The 16,590-nt window shown below is 29.4% G+C and overlaps 3 protein-coding genes across 6 annotated transcripts; all 3 read left to right on the plus strand.

The window, feature by feature from the left end:
• Nucleotides 1-127: 127 nt before the first annotated feature.
• On the plus strand, nucleotides 128-5,101 carry LOC145742328 (uncharacterized). Its single transcript, XM_082560109.1, has 14 exons — nucleotides 128-820; nucleotides 1,041-1,234; nucleotides 1,424-1,544; nucleotides 1,641-1,765; nucleotides 1,941-2,030; nucleotides 2,112-2,299; nucleotides 2,542-2,668; nucleotides 2,860-3,036; nucleotides 3,144-3,333; nucleotides 3,455-3,537; nucleotides 3,691-3,877; nucleotides 4,009-4,184; nucleotides 4,379-4,535; nucleotides 4,620-5,101. The coding sequence occupies exons 1-14, from the start codon at nucleotides 658-660 to the stop codon at nucleotides 5,099-5,101; spliced, it is 2,460 nt and encodes an 819-aa protein (XP_082416235.1). The 5' UTR covers nucleotides 128-657.
• Nucleotides 5,102-6,548: 1,447 nt separating this feature from the next.
• LOC145741810 (uncharacterized) lies at nucleotides 6,549-13,958 on the plus strand. 4 transcript variants are annotated; one of them, XM_082559469.1, is made up of 23 exons: nucleotides 6,549-6,790; nucleotides 7,315-7,439; nucleotides 7,898-8,015; nucleotides 8,120-8,219; nucleotides 8,394-8,520; nucleotides 8,618-8,715; nucleotides 9,057-9,249; nucleotides 9,342-9,436; nucleotides 9,652-9,778; nucleotides 9,867-9,901; nucleotides 10,087-10,195; nucleotides 10,296-10,370; nucleotides 10,513-10,563; nucleotides 10,753-10,929; nucleotides 11,024-11,222; nucleotides 11,408-11,526; nucleotides 11,696-11,802; nucleotides 11,963-12,104; nucleotides 12,294-12,394; nucleotides 12,516-12,693; nucleotides 12,806-12,978; nucleotides 13,277-13,425; nucleotides 13,607-13,958. In XM_082559469.1, exons 1-23 carry the CDS (start codon nucleotides 6,582-6,584, stop codon nucleotides 13,677-13,679), a joined length of 2,880 nt encoding a protein of 959 aa, XP_082415595.1. In that variant the 5' UTR covers nucleotides 6,549-6,581; the 3' UTR covers nucleotides 13,680-13,958. The 4 variants fall into 4 exon arrangements, with proteins under 4 accessions (XP_082415595.1, XP_082415596.1, XP_082415597.1 ...); XM_082559470.1 differs by having other exon boundaries at nucleotides 10,516-10,563; XM_082559471.1 differs by having other exon boundaries at nucleotides 10,302-10,370.
• A 737-nt stretch (nucleotides 13,959-14,695) lies between these two features.
• LOC145742329 (violet-sensitive opsin-like) lies at nucleotides 14,696-16,197 on the plus strand. The gene is made up of 7 exons (XM_082560111.1): nucleotides 14,696-14,744; nucleotides 14,833-15,017; nucleotides 15,090-15,189; nucleotides 15,265-15,418; nucleotides 15,492-15,597; nucleotides 15,665-15,784; nucleotides 15,943-16,197. The coding sequence occupies exons 1-7, from the start codon at nucleotides 14,696-14,698 to the stop codon at nucleotides 16,072-16,074; spliced, it is 846 nt and encodes a 281-aa protein (XP_082416237.1). The 3' UTR covers nucleotides 16,075-16,197.
• Nucleotides 16,198-16,590: the final 393 nt, after the last annotated feature.

Here is a 16,590-nt window from a genome sequence, read left to right on the forward strand (position 1 = left end):
TTTGTCTCTCTCGCTTGCCGTGCTACACATGGAGAAGATCACATGACCAGCCACTGCACAGTCATCCTTATCATGGAACGTTACGTCATTGTGTGAAACATCCGCAATCGATTGTTTGGCAACGAGTTTATTTTCAGTTCCCTGTTTCCTACACCAAATTCCAAAATATGACAAAATTTAAAGAAACCTTGCCATCCAAGTATGAACGTGTCTAGAGCAAATTGAAATCTTACCCAGTTTTAGTTTTTCCTTTTCTACTTTCAAGTTTTTGTCGACCAACAGAGTGTAAGTTAAGTTACAATGCTTTTTCATGAAATTGTTGTGATTCGATTAGTGTTGCAAATTTAGAAGTTGCAACCCTTTATACTGTTTTGCACAATTGGAATTTCGTTTAATGATTACAGCGATCGTTTAAAACAGCCAATTTTGTTTGGTAGGCAGTCACAAAATAAATTTCGCGTGTTTACTTTTTTGCGACACGCTTGGCTTTTGAATGGAGCTATCGATTGTAAAAGCGAACTTAATTATACGGTTGCAGACGCAATTTAAAGTACTCGTAGTTAAAAAGTCTTAATTTAATTTACACAGGGTTGCCTTTAAAATACTAATCTAATTCGTATTAATAAAACTATTGAGCCACGTAACGTCAGAGCGTAGATGATGAATGATGTTAGTCAGTGCAAATTGCTTCAACAACTAGGCTCTCTGCGTGATGTGATTTGGCACTTGCGATTTACCAAGAAATATGTTGAAGATGATACGTGCATGGACCGTATTATAACCGCTCTTGAAGTTTCACTCAACAGTAACGAAAATAAAAGTAATTATTAGTATTGAAATTTAACCAAAATATGCAAATTGACTGTTAATACTTACCTAATCAGCTGTTATTAAAGGTGTTAAGATAATTTAAAAAGAATTTTATGTACATAAAATGATAACAAATTCCCTATAAACAAGACAAAATATTTTCTAAGCACCTAATAATTTAAAGGTCAATTGCTCTTTTTTTGTATGCCTGCTTCCTTTTTTAATGACAGAAACAGTCAGTGATTTTCTTGCAACTGACAAGTGTGGGGAAATATTGTCAAATTGTCATCACATCATGAGGCATGCTAATAATTACCATGCATCATCTAGTGGATTTGCAACAAAACTGTTTGCTTGTCTTGCTGGTCATGATTGGGTTGTAGAAGAAATCTGCACGAATAATAATTGGAATGACTGCATTAAAGTAAGCATTCAAATATTTTGTTTGTTTTATTGGAAAATGTTTAACCACTTAATCAATGACATAAACAACATTACATATGCAACAACATAATATCTAGTCTTAGTAGTTGCTCTAACTTGGGCTGGTCTGTACGCTTCTTGGTTTTTAACTTTTTATGATACTTTTTTAAAAAAAATGTTTATGTGTTAGATTTATTCAGCAATGTTGAATTGTGGTGAAGAAATGTCACAGTCTTATCAATTTGCTTGGTTATCATCTTTTGTTTCTATAACCTCATGTCGAAGATCATTATTAGCAATCTTGCAAAATGGTGTGTTTTTGTTAATGTTTTTTTATTGACATAATTTTTTATAAATTAGAAGATGAATTTATTAGATGATATTCACTTAATTTCGTTATTTTACAGATTTTAACGTTAATAATGTAGCGGAATTAACTTCATCTTCATCTATATTTGTTCAAAGATGTGCCCATAAGGTTCTTGCTGTCCTGATAAAGCAGTTGTTTATTATTTACCAGGAAACTGAAGTGGTAAGTAGCAAAAAAGTTGTATACAGTTTTGTTATGTCTTAAACTTACTTTGTTTTGTCGGTTTAGTTGCTAGGAAAATGTGCATTTTTGTTGAAAATGCAGTATTATTTTCGTAAGTGCATTTTATGATTACTTATTTGTGCACTGTTTTAATATTATTTTTTATTTTATTTAGAATAAAGATCAGCATGATGTTGCAAAAAAAGTCCTTAGAAATCTATCACTTCATTTAAAAAGTAATTGCTCTACAGAGACATCTCTACAGGTAAATTACAAATAATAAAATTTATTTCAAATTTGCCTAAAAAAATTTTTGAATTTATGATTTTGAATTTTTTTTGAATAGGTAATAGGGGAAAGTATTTCAATTAATTTTAAAGCAGCATACGGGTTTGTTGAACAGTTTTTAAATGATGATAACAAATTATATTTTGAGTCTGCATCAGCTAAAGAAGTCCTATTTAAGCAAGCACAATCTGGAAATCAAAATTTAGTAAATTTTATTGCTAACTTGATGAACAAAACAGACTTTAGGTAGGTTTAGGTATACAGTATATATTTTAAATTGGTTTTATTACAAAAAAGTCTACTTTATTGCCAAAAATAAGGTGTTTTTTATTACCCAATTCCAGGTTGTTTATAAAAATCTATGAAAAAAGTAATTTTTTCATTAAATTTATGAAAATATTTTTAAGCCCATTTTTAAGTTTTAATATTGCATACATATTATTCTATCTGTAAACTATATTGTTAATAATATAATATTTTTAATATAGTAAGAAACTAAAAGAAAACGTCATTTATTTTTCAACAATCTATGATATTGGAGTAAGTGCTTTAATGAACAACATAACCTCTTCTGTAGGATATTCACTTATTGGTCACCTTGCCTTTTATCCTGAGGTATTTTTTTATTTTAAAAGAAATTTTGTAAAAAAGTATTACTTTATGGTGCTATATATCATAAAAGCTATTTTAGGTATTGTTGGTATTTTTTGTAAATGGATTTTGTACAGGAAAAAAAATATTTTTGATTTTTTACTACTAATGTATAGGCTAAAAAGCTTACCAAAAATACAGTTTTTAAATTTCAGAAACGAAAGCGGTGTGTAGAGATAATAATGACTTCATTTCAAGTTGTGTTAATAGAAAAATGTGAAATTGAAAGTAATGAAATATTAACTAAATTGGAGAAACTTTTAATAAATACTTTTACATCACGGAGCAAGTTAACTTCAGTTCTTTGCAACTCAACAAGCACTCTTTGTAAGGTTAATATATAATTATTTATTCTCAAATTTTTTTTCAATTTTGTATTTTTTATTAGTATATTATAATGAAAGTTCGAAAAGTTTTTAATAAGTATATTAACATCTAGCTTTGGAAGGCTGATCTTCTTTTATCTGATGAAAGAGAGTGGGTCATTTCCTTTTTCTTGCAATCTCTCACTTCAATATTTGCGCTCTCATCTACCCAAAATTCTCTTCCACAACTGATACAGAATTGGAAAGTGGCTCTGTCTATCTTGGAATGCTTTGAAAATTGTATTAATGTAACACAATCAGCAGGTAAATTAATAGAATCTTGACTCAAAATCTTTTAATGACAGAAAAATTTTTATGCCATATCATATTTCCGTTGAATTTAGACCATATTTTTTATTATAAATAATTAATTTTTGTGATGTAGAAACTACAAAGTACGTAAATAATTTGACTTCACTTCAGGATGTTCTAGTTCAAATTCTTTCACATACTGATGCTGATCAGTTGGTAAATATGTAATTGTATTTTTTTTGTTTTAAAAATTGGCAATTAAATAAATGTTAATAAAGTATTTTTTTGCAAATTGGTTTTTGTAACTTATTATTAAAATGTTTTTCACGGTTTAAATACTTTGTTTACTAATTTTTTGTCCTTTTTTAGATGGTTAAGAAATGTGGAAATTTGTTAATTAACTTTCTTCGGTTTGAACATGACAACTTAAATAATCAATCAGAATTAATAACTTTAACTTGTCAAGGAATTTCCACTAAATTAATGGATAGAAGGTGGAAAGTCAAAGATTCTGCTCTCGAAATTTTTTCCATTTTGCTTGATTTATTTGAAAAAGGTTAAATTTAGTAAATCGGCTTTAAAAAAGTTTTGAATATATATTTTTTATTTGTAATTAGATCTAAAATGGGGAACTTATCCAAAGAATGTATTGTAGTGAAAAAACTATTATCCAAATTTTTTTTTTAGAAAGTTCTTTCTATTCTTTTCAAAAAATTCTTGAAAAATGCATTATTGATTGTGATATGTTGAACTTAGTTCTCTTATCTTTAAAAGATGAAAATAGTTATGTCAGGGCCTCTGCTTTCAAATGCATACAACTTTTGTACACAAATACAAAGTGTTTTAACAGTGAAAAATGCAAGGTAAGATACTAATGTTTTAAATGAATTTATGTTGATATTATATATATATTTTTTCTATTACAACATTGAAACCTTGGAATTAAACCCAAGACCTTATGTGGTGCTTTAACATCTCCGTTACAATATAAGTAAAACCTAACATTACAATTTTTAGAAAAAAAATTATTTAGAAAAAAATTTACAAATTTTTTTAGGTTGACCTTTTTTCTACCATTTTGAAAATCCTAACAGAGGACACAGAAGCCTTTGCAAGGCGTGCAGCTGTCGTTACACTTTCTTTTTGCATTTGTCACAATAAAAATATTTTAATATTATTTCTGTATCAATTTGTTGACGAAAATATTAATATTGGTAAGCATTTTATAATAAATTTACATTAGTTTGTTTTGTATTTAATTTAAAATAATCTATTTTATTATTTTTTTGTTTTTTTAGTTAATGTAGACGACCCATTGACTGACCTTGATTTGGTAGTTAACCAATCAGCGCTTACCTTAAGAGATCACGTGTTAATAAACGATTTAGACTGGGAAGTGAGGCGTAACGGAGTCAACTTTTTAGAGAAAATTACAAAAATCATAACCAATTCAAATATATTTGACAACAAAACTTATAAAAACCTAACTAAAGAAAAAATTTTTAACAACATTAAAAACATTTTAAAAACGTTGTCGTCTGACTGCGATACAGCTGTCCAAGATAGTGCAACCGACCTGTTACGTCATCTAAACAATGAACATGACGTCACTATCGATTATGACGTCATTCGAAAACTGGATGCTTTCAACTGGGAGTTCGGCAGTTTGTTGGAAGATGTTTTGCACAGACTCAAATCGGATAACCCGATTATTCTATCACATCACTCTCAAACTGATGACAACACAATAAATGATGACGTCATTTTGGATTGCTATTAGGTTTAAAAAATTGTTTTTTCTATCAACATTGCTGATTTTCCAAAATAAATATCGCTTTTCAATATTTTTTTCTGCCATCAATCTTCTTGTGGGCATTGTGCTAAAAGCTATTGATAAAAATGCAGAAAGGCAGTTAAGTAGAGGGGCATACCGGTAATGGTTTCGAGCTGTGGACTTTAAGTCACACTATTGGGCCTTAAGCCCTTCTTTTACGGACCAAAGGGCTTTGGGATCGAGTCGCTTTATTTGCCCTTTACAGATAGAATAAGCCAAAGACTTTCAAAAAAATATCCAAGATTTAGGAAAATTAAAATGCGTTATTTTAAATTTCACTACTTTAATAGTAGGGTATAAGGAAATATTTTTTAATGGCAATGCCTAATTTTAGTTCAGAAATTATTAGAAGTTGATTTGCTGTAAAACGTTTTAGTTTTGGCCTTTAGACTGTAAAGACAATAGTATGCAAATCAAAACATTAATGACTACTTTCACGTAGGCCAAATTTAGTTTCGACATTTTATACGCACGTCGCTTTTTGTAAAGTTCTATTAATTAATAGTAGAGACTATAAATAAATCTGGAAAAAAATTAACTGGGGTTTAAGGGTTATGAAAATTACAAAATTTGTAAGTTATTAATTTTATATTTTTTAAATGATTCAGCGCATTTCGAATTTTTTCCTTAAAAATCTTTTTTTTTATTAAAAACAAACACAGGTTAACATAAGGCCCGACATTAAACTGTTAAACAATAATTTTTAACGTAACTTATATAATTTGTTACAAAATATGCCTTAATTATGTGTATATTTTTTTAGCTTAAATATGGCCATTGGCAAAGATAGTCATATAAGTACATACACAATTCATAGCACGCCTACTTATTAGACCAAACATCTAATATGCTATAATATTTGCTTTTGGAAAACATTGCATAATTTTGCACTAATACTAATTTAAAATCTTTAAGACTGATAAAAACCAATATATAAATATTTTAATTAGATGACACATACCCAAATACTGTATAGCATACTCCGAAAAAGGCAACACACGTTTGTTTATTTATTGCAAGTCAGTAAAGTACGTATAATAGATAGTGGGCCCGGATATCTTAGTCATATCTACCAGCCGTTTTTGCAGCTTATTGCTATGACGTAGCAACTAAAGCTTATAAAGTTATGGCTATTGTATTATCAACTTTCCTAGCAGTTTCGGTAATTTCGTTTACAGAAGGTTATTATGTTGAGATCCGCATAGACTGTAAGTTGTGTTGAATAGTTAAGTTTGTGGTAAGTGTTTAAGGTGTATTTTCAGGCCTTTTTCGGTATACGATGTTATAGGCCACAGTTTAGACAAAAGGAAGTAAAAGCTACACTTTTTTTCAGCATAAGTACTACTAAAAAAAGCAAACAATAACAGATTTCTATCCAACATTTACAGCATAGTTAAAAGTTAGGTATATTTTAATCAACAACACAATGTCTTTATCATCGCTGGGAACGGATAACGAACTGTGTATCAAAAATATAATCGCAAAACCGGGAAACAATAAATGTGCTGAATGCTTTTCGCATGACCCTACCCATGCAAACTTGAGTATTGGTGTTTTTGTGTGCGAAAAATGTTCGAAATATCATCGAAAATTGCGCAAGGGCAACGGAGAAATCGTTGCAATATTGTCAAATAAGTAAGTATTGAAATTTGTTTGGTGTTTAAATTGTGAAGAAATCGATTTTTACTTGTTTGTGAGTTAGCGTTCTTGAAAAGTCCAAAATTTATTTGATGGTGAATAACATAACATCTTTATCAAGTTAATAGAATTGGTTTAAAGATTAATTTATTTCCTGTTTCTTGCCTATAATTAAATTACTTCCATTGAACAAATTGCTTATCCAGATAAAAATTTTATTTCACATTTGTAGTGTTGCCAAATTTTACTCTGCAGTATTATTAAATATTCAGACCAGGTCATGTAAAATTTGATACTTAAAAAACTAAAACCAGGATATGAAATGAGGTTGGATGATGTAACATATTGTGCAACCATTTTTTGCTGAAAATGGTTATACATTATCAGCAACTTTTTTAATTTCTTGACATCATAATAACAAAGAGAAACTAATTAAAATAAGCTGTCAATGCATTTTATGCTGTTCATTTTATATTATTTTTTACATTATAAATAATAACATTAGTTACTATGGTTGTTAGGTGGATGGAAGCCCAGTTAAAATTGTTTGAAGAAAAAGGTAATAAAGTAGTGAACGATGAATATGAAAGTCATCTGCCAATATTTTACCATCGACCAGTTGGTGACGACCCGCCTATTATTAGACGTAAGTTTATTAAACTCCAAGCTTTAGGTTTAAAACTCAACAAAGGCATTTTTTATTTAAAAATTACCAAAACAGTTCATAATGTCAATAAAAACTATATTTAAAGCATTGCAGCATTTGTGATATTGTTGTTTGTATAATAAGCGTAGAATTTACTGTAATATAGATGCAAAATTATTTAGAACACCAAACTATTCACACTATTTTAAGACTTTTACATTGTTCAAAGTACTTTTGACATTTTAAAGCCTTTTTGTTCGTGGTATGAGTAAAAATAAAATGATGTCAAATCAATTTTGTTATAGTGGATTGCTTAAAAAATGTTGACGCTTTGTATACAAAATCAGTGCTGCACTATTTTATAATTAAAAAATATTTTATTTTTCTATACCTTTTTAATTTTGGTAATAGAAAACTATAGCCTATAACATTAAACTTTTTTATTTTATGTTTTGCAGAACAATGGGTAAGAGCAAAATACGACAGGGAAGAATTTAAGTTGGTCTCTCAACAATCTTCCTACAATCAAGGATCAAAAACTGGAGCACTCTTCAAACGACCAAAAGATGGAGAAAAGTAATCTTAATTCAGTAAAATATTTATTAAATTAATTAACATTAGGTTGTTAAGTCAGACTTGTACAATCATTTTTTTTTTAATTATAAATTTTTTTTAATTAGGTTTCGTCGACGAAAATTTGTGTTAAAAGACAGAGAGGGAAGTCTTCAATATTTTATCAAGTACAGCGACAAAACTCCCAAAGATACAATACCTATACGGGTAATATTTTTAAAAGTCGTGTCTTAAACACATTTAACAATTTACCTGTTATTTTTTTATTGTTCTATAAAAAAAAGTGCAAAGTGTAACCATATGTCTTTAGCTACTAACCTATTTGTTTGTTTTGTTTGTTTCTTTTGCTCATACTAAATATTTAAATACTTTGTATTTTAGAGTATTTTTAACGTGTACATGGTACCTGATAAGATTGGCAACGAAAATGGGATGCAAATAACATACGAAAGAGAGGGACAACGAAGAAATATTTATCTATTTGGAGAAGATGGTAAAACTACATCAGGTAAAATCTAAAGTAAAAGCATGCTAAATTTTTACAAGGTCAACTCATATATTTAGTTATCACACAGTTTATGTATTGATTTTTATTTATTAATTAGATTGGTATCATGCTATACGATGTGCAATGGCTAAACACAAGTACAGAAATTTTCCAGCAAGCGAAGTTAAGCGATATCTTAACTCAAAAATTATAAGGGTAAGTTACTTACAAAAAAGTTAATTTAAACAATAGAAGGACATGTACTTTCTACTCGTGAAATTCAACTTTAGCGGTACCCGAAAATTTATAAGGTGGTGGGTTCGATCTCCACTGCTCTCAGGCTGTAGCGCACTAGGGCGCAATAAACGGTATGACTCTTGCTGAGCTAGCACCTAATCAGCAGCATGATTATTAATCAATTAAAATCTATAATATCCAAAACTGCCAAAGGCAACTTGACGCTAAATCGGGGTAACGGTTGTTAAGTCTTGAACGTAAAATTAACCTTCACATTAAGGCTAAAAATATATTTAAAAAAAAAAAAATTTATATTTTAGGAAGGTTGGATGATGAAAACAGGCCCAAAACGACTCGAAAAATTTCGTAAACGTTGGTTTACTTTAGTAGGTACCATGATCTGGTATTATGTCAATCCTCTTGATGCTTATCCGCTTGGTTTTATACCACTTGGCTCAAAAACCTTTGGTTATGGAGTGATTAAAGGATTTCCATATGGAAACAAATTCGAAGGTAAATTTATTGAAAATTTTTATCATTCGAATGCATTAGGCATAATGATATTTATATTACTTTAGTTAAACAAATTAAAATTTAATTTAAAGGATTTGGCATGACAATACACACACCTGAAAGAGTCTATGTATTAAACTGTGACAACACAGAATCAAGAAACAGATGGGTTGATTGTGTAAGCAAGGTAATTAAAAAAAAACATTTTTTAAAGTTAAATTATATTCTATAAGATACGTCAATTAAGGGCTTTAATGTGTTAAGATTAAAGAAAAATTGGAATTTTTTAAAACATTTTTATTAACTACATTAATAATTTTCTTTTATTTGGCATTCAAGTAATGCTATATTTACTCGATTAAAGTTTCTAAACTTGCATATGTAATTAAAATATTATTTTAGGTACTTGAGTCATGCACTGGAATTAAAATAAAGGAAAATTCGAGCAAATTAATAGACAAATCTATGTCGATAAAAGAAGCTCCAGCTCCCAATTTCGAAAAAGTAAAACCAAAACAACAATCTTCAGGTATTTGAAATAATGTTTTTTTCTTTAATTTTAAGTTAACTAAAGTGAAAAAATTTTATTTTATTTAAATGTTTTGTTGTGTTTACAGATTCTGATTCAAACCAGTCTCCTGTTTTTGAAAAGGTAATCCACTCACCTTACTAAAAAAGTCACTTGATATTAATATACAAAAAGCTAATCAGCAATATGACAAGAAACTCTCATAGAGTTGCAATTGTTTCTTTATTCACATAGCTTTAATAAGGTCACTTAATGTTAGCATGTAAAGATAAGTGTTGGTACTGTAACCATTGTGTCTTTACTTTTAGAGTCCTAACAAATCAGGTGAGGAAAATCGATTCCGAAAACCAATTTCGGGTAAAAGTCTGATATCAGCCAAGCACAACGGGACAAAGAAAATAAACAAGCATTTGGAAGGTGAAAATAAACATTTAGAGTTTCGCTTTTAGTCTTATAGTTTTTGTTCACGTAAAATTAAATTATGCATTGCCTTAAGTATTAAATATGTTTTATTAAGGAACAGATTGGCAAGAACCAGATAGTGCTAAAAGTGAATCTTCTTTTACATATAGCTTCGCTTCTGAATTTAAAGGTAAAAATGCATTAATTATTTTGTTTAACTTTATTTTAAAAATATAGTTTTATGTAAAGACAAACAAGTAGCTTTGTCTTAAATTTATAGTATTTTTGTATATTTAAACATCAAAACTGTAATTTTTAATATTGGTTTTTAGCAGTACCTGACTCTACAGAGGCATCAGATCAAATGCCAACTAGTGATTATGGTAATTAGTTAGCACTAAATATTTAAAAAAAAACATATAATATCTTTATTTAAATACAACTATGCTTGTACTTTATACATTAAAAATGGTTATAAAACCAAGAACAGCGGCCAACAATACTGCTCCTATAAGTATACGTTAAAGTTGAGACATTTTATTTATATTACTAACATATGATTTTCACTACAGGGTCTGAGAGTACTTTGCAGCCCAACCAACACAAATCAGCATCAAAGAGATACAGTGATGATTCGACATTTAACGATGATTATAGTGACAGTGAAGTTGTTGTTGTAAGAAAATCTTTTTCTGTTTCTTCTCTCACAGATATGGACTCGGAAGACGACATTATAACAGAGCTACAAGGTAATTTTTTTTTATATGTTTAACGCCCTTAAATGTCTTAACTATTTAACCATTAATTTTAAGTTAAATAACGTTATTTAATATGATAATACAGATGCTAACAGCGGATACTCAAGCTCTAACTCCAACTTGATGGACGCAAAATCCGTCACTCATTATTACGAAAATCACGAGATCAGGACCTCAACACCAGGTGTCGATGCAGAGTATAAGAGTGGAAAAATGACACCGAATAAACCTCCTAGAAAAAATCAAAACGATTCAAGATCCTTGTCGTCTTCTAGAAGCGAAAGGTTGGTAGCTTGTATTTAGTGTTTTAAAGAAGTTAAAGGGTTTATGAATAAATATGTTAACTAAGATGAGACTCTTACTCAAGACATTTGCGACTATGGCCAATAGGTTAATTTAACAACAATCCGTATAGTTTATAAATAAAACAGCATAAATTTTCAATTGTAATTTTTAAAAAAAATTTTAGTCCCGCTTTATTTTTTTCGCCATCACTCAATCAATCAGGAAGTAATCCCATGCTGGGTGACGTCACTGCGAGCGAAGAAGGCGATTTTAATAAAGAAACAAGTGAAAAACTTATAGTCGGTAGGTTTCGTGATAAAATGAATTCATACGGTAATTAACTTCAATAAGAAATTGCTTTCATTTTGCTTCTAACTATTATTCACGAAATCCACAGGAAAGTTTAAGTTTTTTTTTCTTTTCATTTTTGAAAATTTTACCTTTTTACATTTAATTTTTTTTTTGATTTTAGTTCGAAAAGATACGGTTAGAGCAAGTAGTGCATCATCATACACAAATGACCCAGATGAATGGTCGAAAATGAACCTCATATCACCTCGTAGGATTGGTGGGCACGAGGTATGTGGTTTAAGCCTTACATACAACAACAAAAGCCACACATTTCCTCCACTTTATCCAAAACACCGCCTTTTCATTTAACTATTACTAAGTTATAGAAGTACATGTCAATCTATTTAAAGTACAACTTTATTAGCCCTATACATTATTTGTATGTTAGAGACGAACCATCAAAAGAGTTGAGTCAACAAAACCTGACAAGATGCGAGATCGAACAGTAAGTGGGGAGAGTACTGGACCAATATCACCGGGTGAACATAAGGAACTTACACCAAGGCCTATCGACGTAACCGTTTATAATCGTAAGTGATGGTGTAAGATAAGCAGAATAGTGTTGTAATTTTTTGATGTGATTAAAAATACTCACATTTTTTTTAATGTACATATCTAACAATAAAACAAATAAGTCCTCTGTATTTGCAAATACTATATTTTTAAATGCTTTTAGTTTTTTGAAACTTGTATTTTTTGAATTTGTAAAATAATAACAGACATGGAAGAAAAGTTGTGGTTTTTAATGTTCCAAGCTGAGTTAATCTTAGATGATGTTGACAGTTATGTCAGACCATGGGCTGGATCACAAATTTCGGAGGTGAGCTGCCTTTTAAAATTTACCAGGTTTCTATAAAAGTCACCAGCTTAGGCTAACACATCTTTCAAGGTAAATTTACAACTGGTTTACAGACTTACATTTGTGTTACTTAATGCTGTAGGCCCCTGCATCAGTTGGCCCTATACGAATCCCGTCGGAAATCGAGATAGCTGTTATTGATACCGGGCCTGGAGTTTTCCAAATGCAACGAACGACTGGTCCGTTCTATGCTGAACCTGGAGATATTTGGGAGGTTGAGATAGCAAGTGATGATGGAGCGGCACCTGAGATGTTTTACCGTGAGTTAAATTTGATTTTTTAATGATTTTGAAAACAGCATTTAGTTAACCTTAATATTATTACTTGACCACCATTATTTTGCTGTTATAAAAAACAACATTTGATTATTAGATGAGGGTATGTCGACTGGGGACGAAACAATACTTATATATGCCAACGTGAACAATGTAAAGAAATTCGAGATTGCTGTGTTTAAAAGTGGTCGAAAGGTTTTGGGGAGGCGAAATATGAAGCCTGGAGACTCTGCCAGCATCCAGTTAAAGAACTCGATTTATGTGCTGCCTGTAAGCATTATCATAGGTTTAAATATTGCTGAAAAGTATATTAAACTATTATGTTTACACAATGGGTCTATATATAACTTATTTGTAATATGAATAATATTACGTTATTTTCTCGTGGATTAGCTTTTTATGTTTCTATTTAAATTTTTCTTATTTTGACGCTGTAAAATAATGTTTTATTTTAGCATTTGTTGATAATTAAGTTTAATAATAGAATAGGGATTTTATTCTATTATGAAACCGAAAATTACTAGTATTATGAGTTAAATACTTTTTCTATTTTATTAAATATTTTTAGTGTGATCAGGACTCTTATGAGGATCTTGAAGAAGAGGATCTGAGAGCGAGCGAATATCTTCCTAAAGCATCTTGTATTGACATCTCTTACCGCTCATCAAAAATGAAAGTTATTGCTAAGAAAAGAGGAGATAAGATTTTCTTTACAAAGTAATCAAAATAAATCAATTTTCATTTTATTTGTCTGATTTAAATTTTATTACAAAATATTTTTTAACTTTTTTGGAAAAAAAGTTTTTTTTAACAAAAATTGTGTTATTTTTAAAGTATTGGTTATAGTTATATACATAACTTGTTTCTTAAATGTGTTATTATTGTATCTATAATATAGTGATAGATTGCGACAATCAAGACATGGTGCTCACTATAGTCAGGAACAAAAATCTATCAGAAGGGACAAGTAACTTTAACAAACACTTTTTTAAAGTTATTTTTATTGTAGGGGCTTGTTACATACACTTAACTTATTTTCTTGTACATCTTACTCTTTTCTTTTACGTTTTATTGTAAATATTATTATTTATTGTGCATTTAAATTGTTTATAGTTGCTTAACAATTTTTTCAACAAAACAGTAACAGAATTTTGTGTTAATTAATTTTCAAACAAGTGAAATAAGGTCATGTTTTTTATCTCCAATCTAATCCGGGATTGTAATTACTTTGCTCAATAAAGCACAGCGAGGATTTATTTATTGTTTTTTGTTAAAATGAATTTGAGGATTAATCTTGCATAAAAATTGACCAAAGAGATAAGGTCAGTGTCATGCCGGTTTAAACAGCTTAAAAATACAATCAAAATCGTATTAGGTTTAAAATACATATATATTCAATAAAGACCGAAAGAAAATATAAATTTATTTTTTAATATATTTGTTTTTGAGACTCTTGGCAAAAAAAAGAAACTTGGTTACTTGGCACAGTGTTATTGACCTTATCAATATCTTTTTTCTAAGGATTTTAACTTGTTGCGAACTGCAAATAAATAAAGTCGCACCATTTTAAGTTAAGATTTTAACAGATCAATACTACTTACTGCCTTAATCAATATCACGTGACTAATACAATAAAGAGTATCGCAAAGTCGCGCGTTTAGATGTAGTAAGAAAAAGGGAGATTGCTTATAAAAGCAACTAGAAAAATTGTGCAATGCCTATTGTTGCATGTTAAGCAGGTGTAAAGAATAAACTGCCGTAGAAATTAAATGTCTGGTGTGGTTTTTGCGGTTATCGAGTTATATAATGTAACATGTGTATTACCTTTGGCCTACAGAAGGGTGCCTTTGGCCTACAGAAGGGTGATGTTTTAATTGATTATCCACATACGGATGTATGTTGCTTTGCAAGTTTTAAATTAATTTTAGAAATATTTTAGTTTATTCAGATTTTAAATTATACTTTTAACAAAGTTTTCTTTAACAAAATGATGTCAGCATTAAAACCTGCATATGGATTGGGAATGTTGTTTCTTGGTGAGTATTTTTTTAAATCAGTAAGATCTTTAAATCCTAATTTTAAAGTCTAATATTTTAAACCTATGGTTTGTAAAATTACTTTAAGGTTTTCTATGCTGTACTGGATACAGTCTTTTGGCAATTGCAATAAAAGGTCGACCCGATTTGCAAAGGAAGAATAAGTTTTTGATATCACTTGCTATTTCGGACTTCATGATAGTTCTACATGTTTTGGTTTCGACATGGGCAAGCTTTACCGACGAATGGCCGCTTGGATATTATGGATGCCAGGTAAATTTATGTTTATTGAAGTAAAATAAATGTTCTTTTAAATTTGTTAATGTTTTCTATCTTATGTTTTAGCTTGACGCATTTATTGGTATGGGCATGACTTTTGTTAGCCTAGCAACCGTTGCTTGGGTTGCCAGAGACAAATATCTTCGAGTATGCAGACCAAGAAAATGTAAGTTCAAATATTACAGTATTAATTATATATCGATTTATTTTTTTACGTACTAATAAAGATTTCCTTGTTTAGGTGGAGAGGGATATTCTTTCAGTCTTATCATGATTTGGGTGGCTGGAATAATTGGCGGAGTTGCTCCGTTTTTGGGATTTGGAGATTTTGGATTTGAAACTGATGATAAATCCTGGCAAACTGGCTGTCTTCTTACCTTCAAAACAATGACAAAGTAAAAAATTACAAGATAGTTATAAGAAATGATGTAAAATTATTATTATGAATCGTATTTTTTATTTTTACAGCAAATACCGATTTTACATTCTCTTTATTACCCTGTATTGGTTTGTTAAACCTGTGTACACAATCATCTCGTCTTATGTTAAACTTGGCCAGAAATCACCAAGCAAGGTAAGAATACTCAAATTAAAAGTAAGTCGATTATTTTAAATTATAATTTTTTTATATTTTTTTTTAGCTTGTTTACATTGTTCCAATTCAACTGTGTTTGGCTTTCATTCCATATTCCTTGTACGCCTTTGCTTCAATAACCGTCGGAACTGCAATGTTACCTGCATATGCTGTTTCAATTAACAATGTGAGAATTCTATTGCTTATAATATCTTTTTTATAATAGTAAAAAAAAAAGAATAAAAATTGTATATCGTTGTATGTGTTTCATTAGACTTTTGCAAAATGTTTTGTAATTTTTTATACATTTAATATTCTAAACATTTTTTAACTTTGTTTTAATAGTTGGCGGCCAAGATCTTTATTAGTACCAATCCATTTATCTATCTTTTAACCGACTGTGAGCTTCTCGATTCTTTATTAAAAACTGGAGCCGAACCAGCTGCATTAAACAACAACGAAAGGAAGACTGAATAAATATATAGAACTTAAAACTGCTGTTAGTTGTACATTAATTTAAAACTTGTAAATTTTGCTACATGGATAAATTTTTGAAAACACCGTTTAGTATAGTATTGATATTTGTCCTGTGATGTTGTCTATAAATATCTGTTAAATAATTAAATCAAGGATAAACAGTAATAAAATAAAAAGTACCTGATGTCATAATCACGATCTGAAGATAGTCACGTGCGTTTGTTTACTTTTTTGCACGAGGAGAAAATAATCTTTGAAGTTAATATTTTACTTTAAAATTTTATCTAAACGTAATCAGAGGTAAGCAAATATAATCTACCCACAGCAAAATTTATTTCCAAGTAATTAAATGTAGTTATTGCTAAAATAATAAAGTCGTAATAGATGAATTGGGCGTTGGCAATTAAATGGAAGTTCAGAAAAATGTGTTATTTACTGATTTATCAAGATTTTAACTGTTTCTTTTTTTTCTGTTTGTTAATAAGAGAATCCATATTTAAATAATATATATAAAAC

Source organism: Corella eumyota, chromosome 2 (genome assembly GCF_963082875.1).
Source record: "Corella eumyota chromosome 2, kaCorEumy4.1, whole genome shotgun sequence".
Taxonomy (NCBI): Eukaryota; Metazoa; Chordata; class Ascidiacea; order Phlebobranchia; family Corellidae; genus Corella; species Corella eumyota.

Bases quoted from the DNA above. Each gene is read 5' to 3' on its own strand.
- LOC145742328 (XM_082560109.1), top strand. From the start codon at position 658: ATGATGAATGATGTTAGTCAGTGCAAATTGCTTCAACAACTAGGCTCT. The intron at 2,031-2,111 runs GTAAATTACAAA...TTTTTTGAATAG, and splicing joins CTACAGAGACATCTCTACAG to GTAATAGGGGAAAGTATTTC. The intron at 3,878-4,008 runs GTTAAATTTAGT...TTTTTTTTTTAG, and splicing joins GCTTGATTTATTTGAAAAAG to AAAGTTCTTTCTATTCTTTT.
- LOC145742329 (XM_082560111.1), top strand. From the start codon at position 14,696: ATGATGTCAGCATTAAAACCTGCATATGGATTGGGAATGTTGTTTCTT. The intron at 15,419-15,491 runs GTAAAAAATTAC...TTATTTTTACAG, and splicing joins ACCTTCAAAACAATGACAAA to CAAATACCGATTTTACATTC. The intron at 15,785-15,942 runs GTGAGAATTCTA...TTGTTTTAATAG, and splicing joins ATGCTGTTTCAATTAACAAT to TTGGCGGCCAAGATCTTTAT.
- LOC145741810 (XM_082559469.1), top strand. From the start codon at position 6,582: ATGTCTTTATCATCGCTGGGAACGGATAACGAACTGTGTATCAAAAAT. The intron at 8,016-8,119 runs GTAATCTTAATT...TTTTTTAATTAG, and splicing joins CGACCAAAAGATGGAGAAAA to GTTTCGTCGACGAAAATTTG. The intron at 11,527-11,695 runs GTAGGTTTCGTG...TTTTGATTTTAG, and splicing joins AAGTGAAAAACTTATAGTCG to TTCGAAAAGATACGGTTAGA.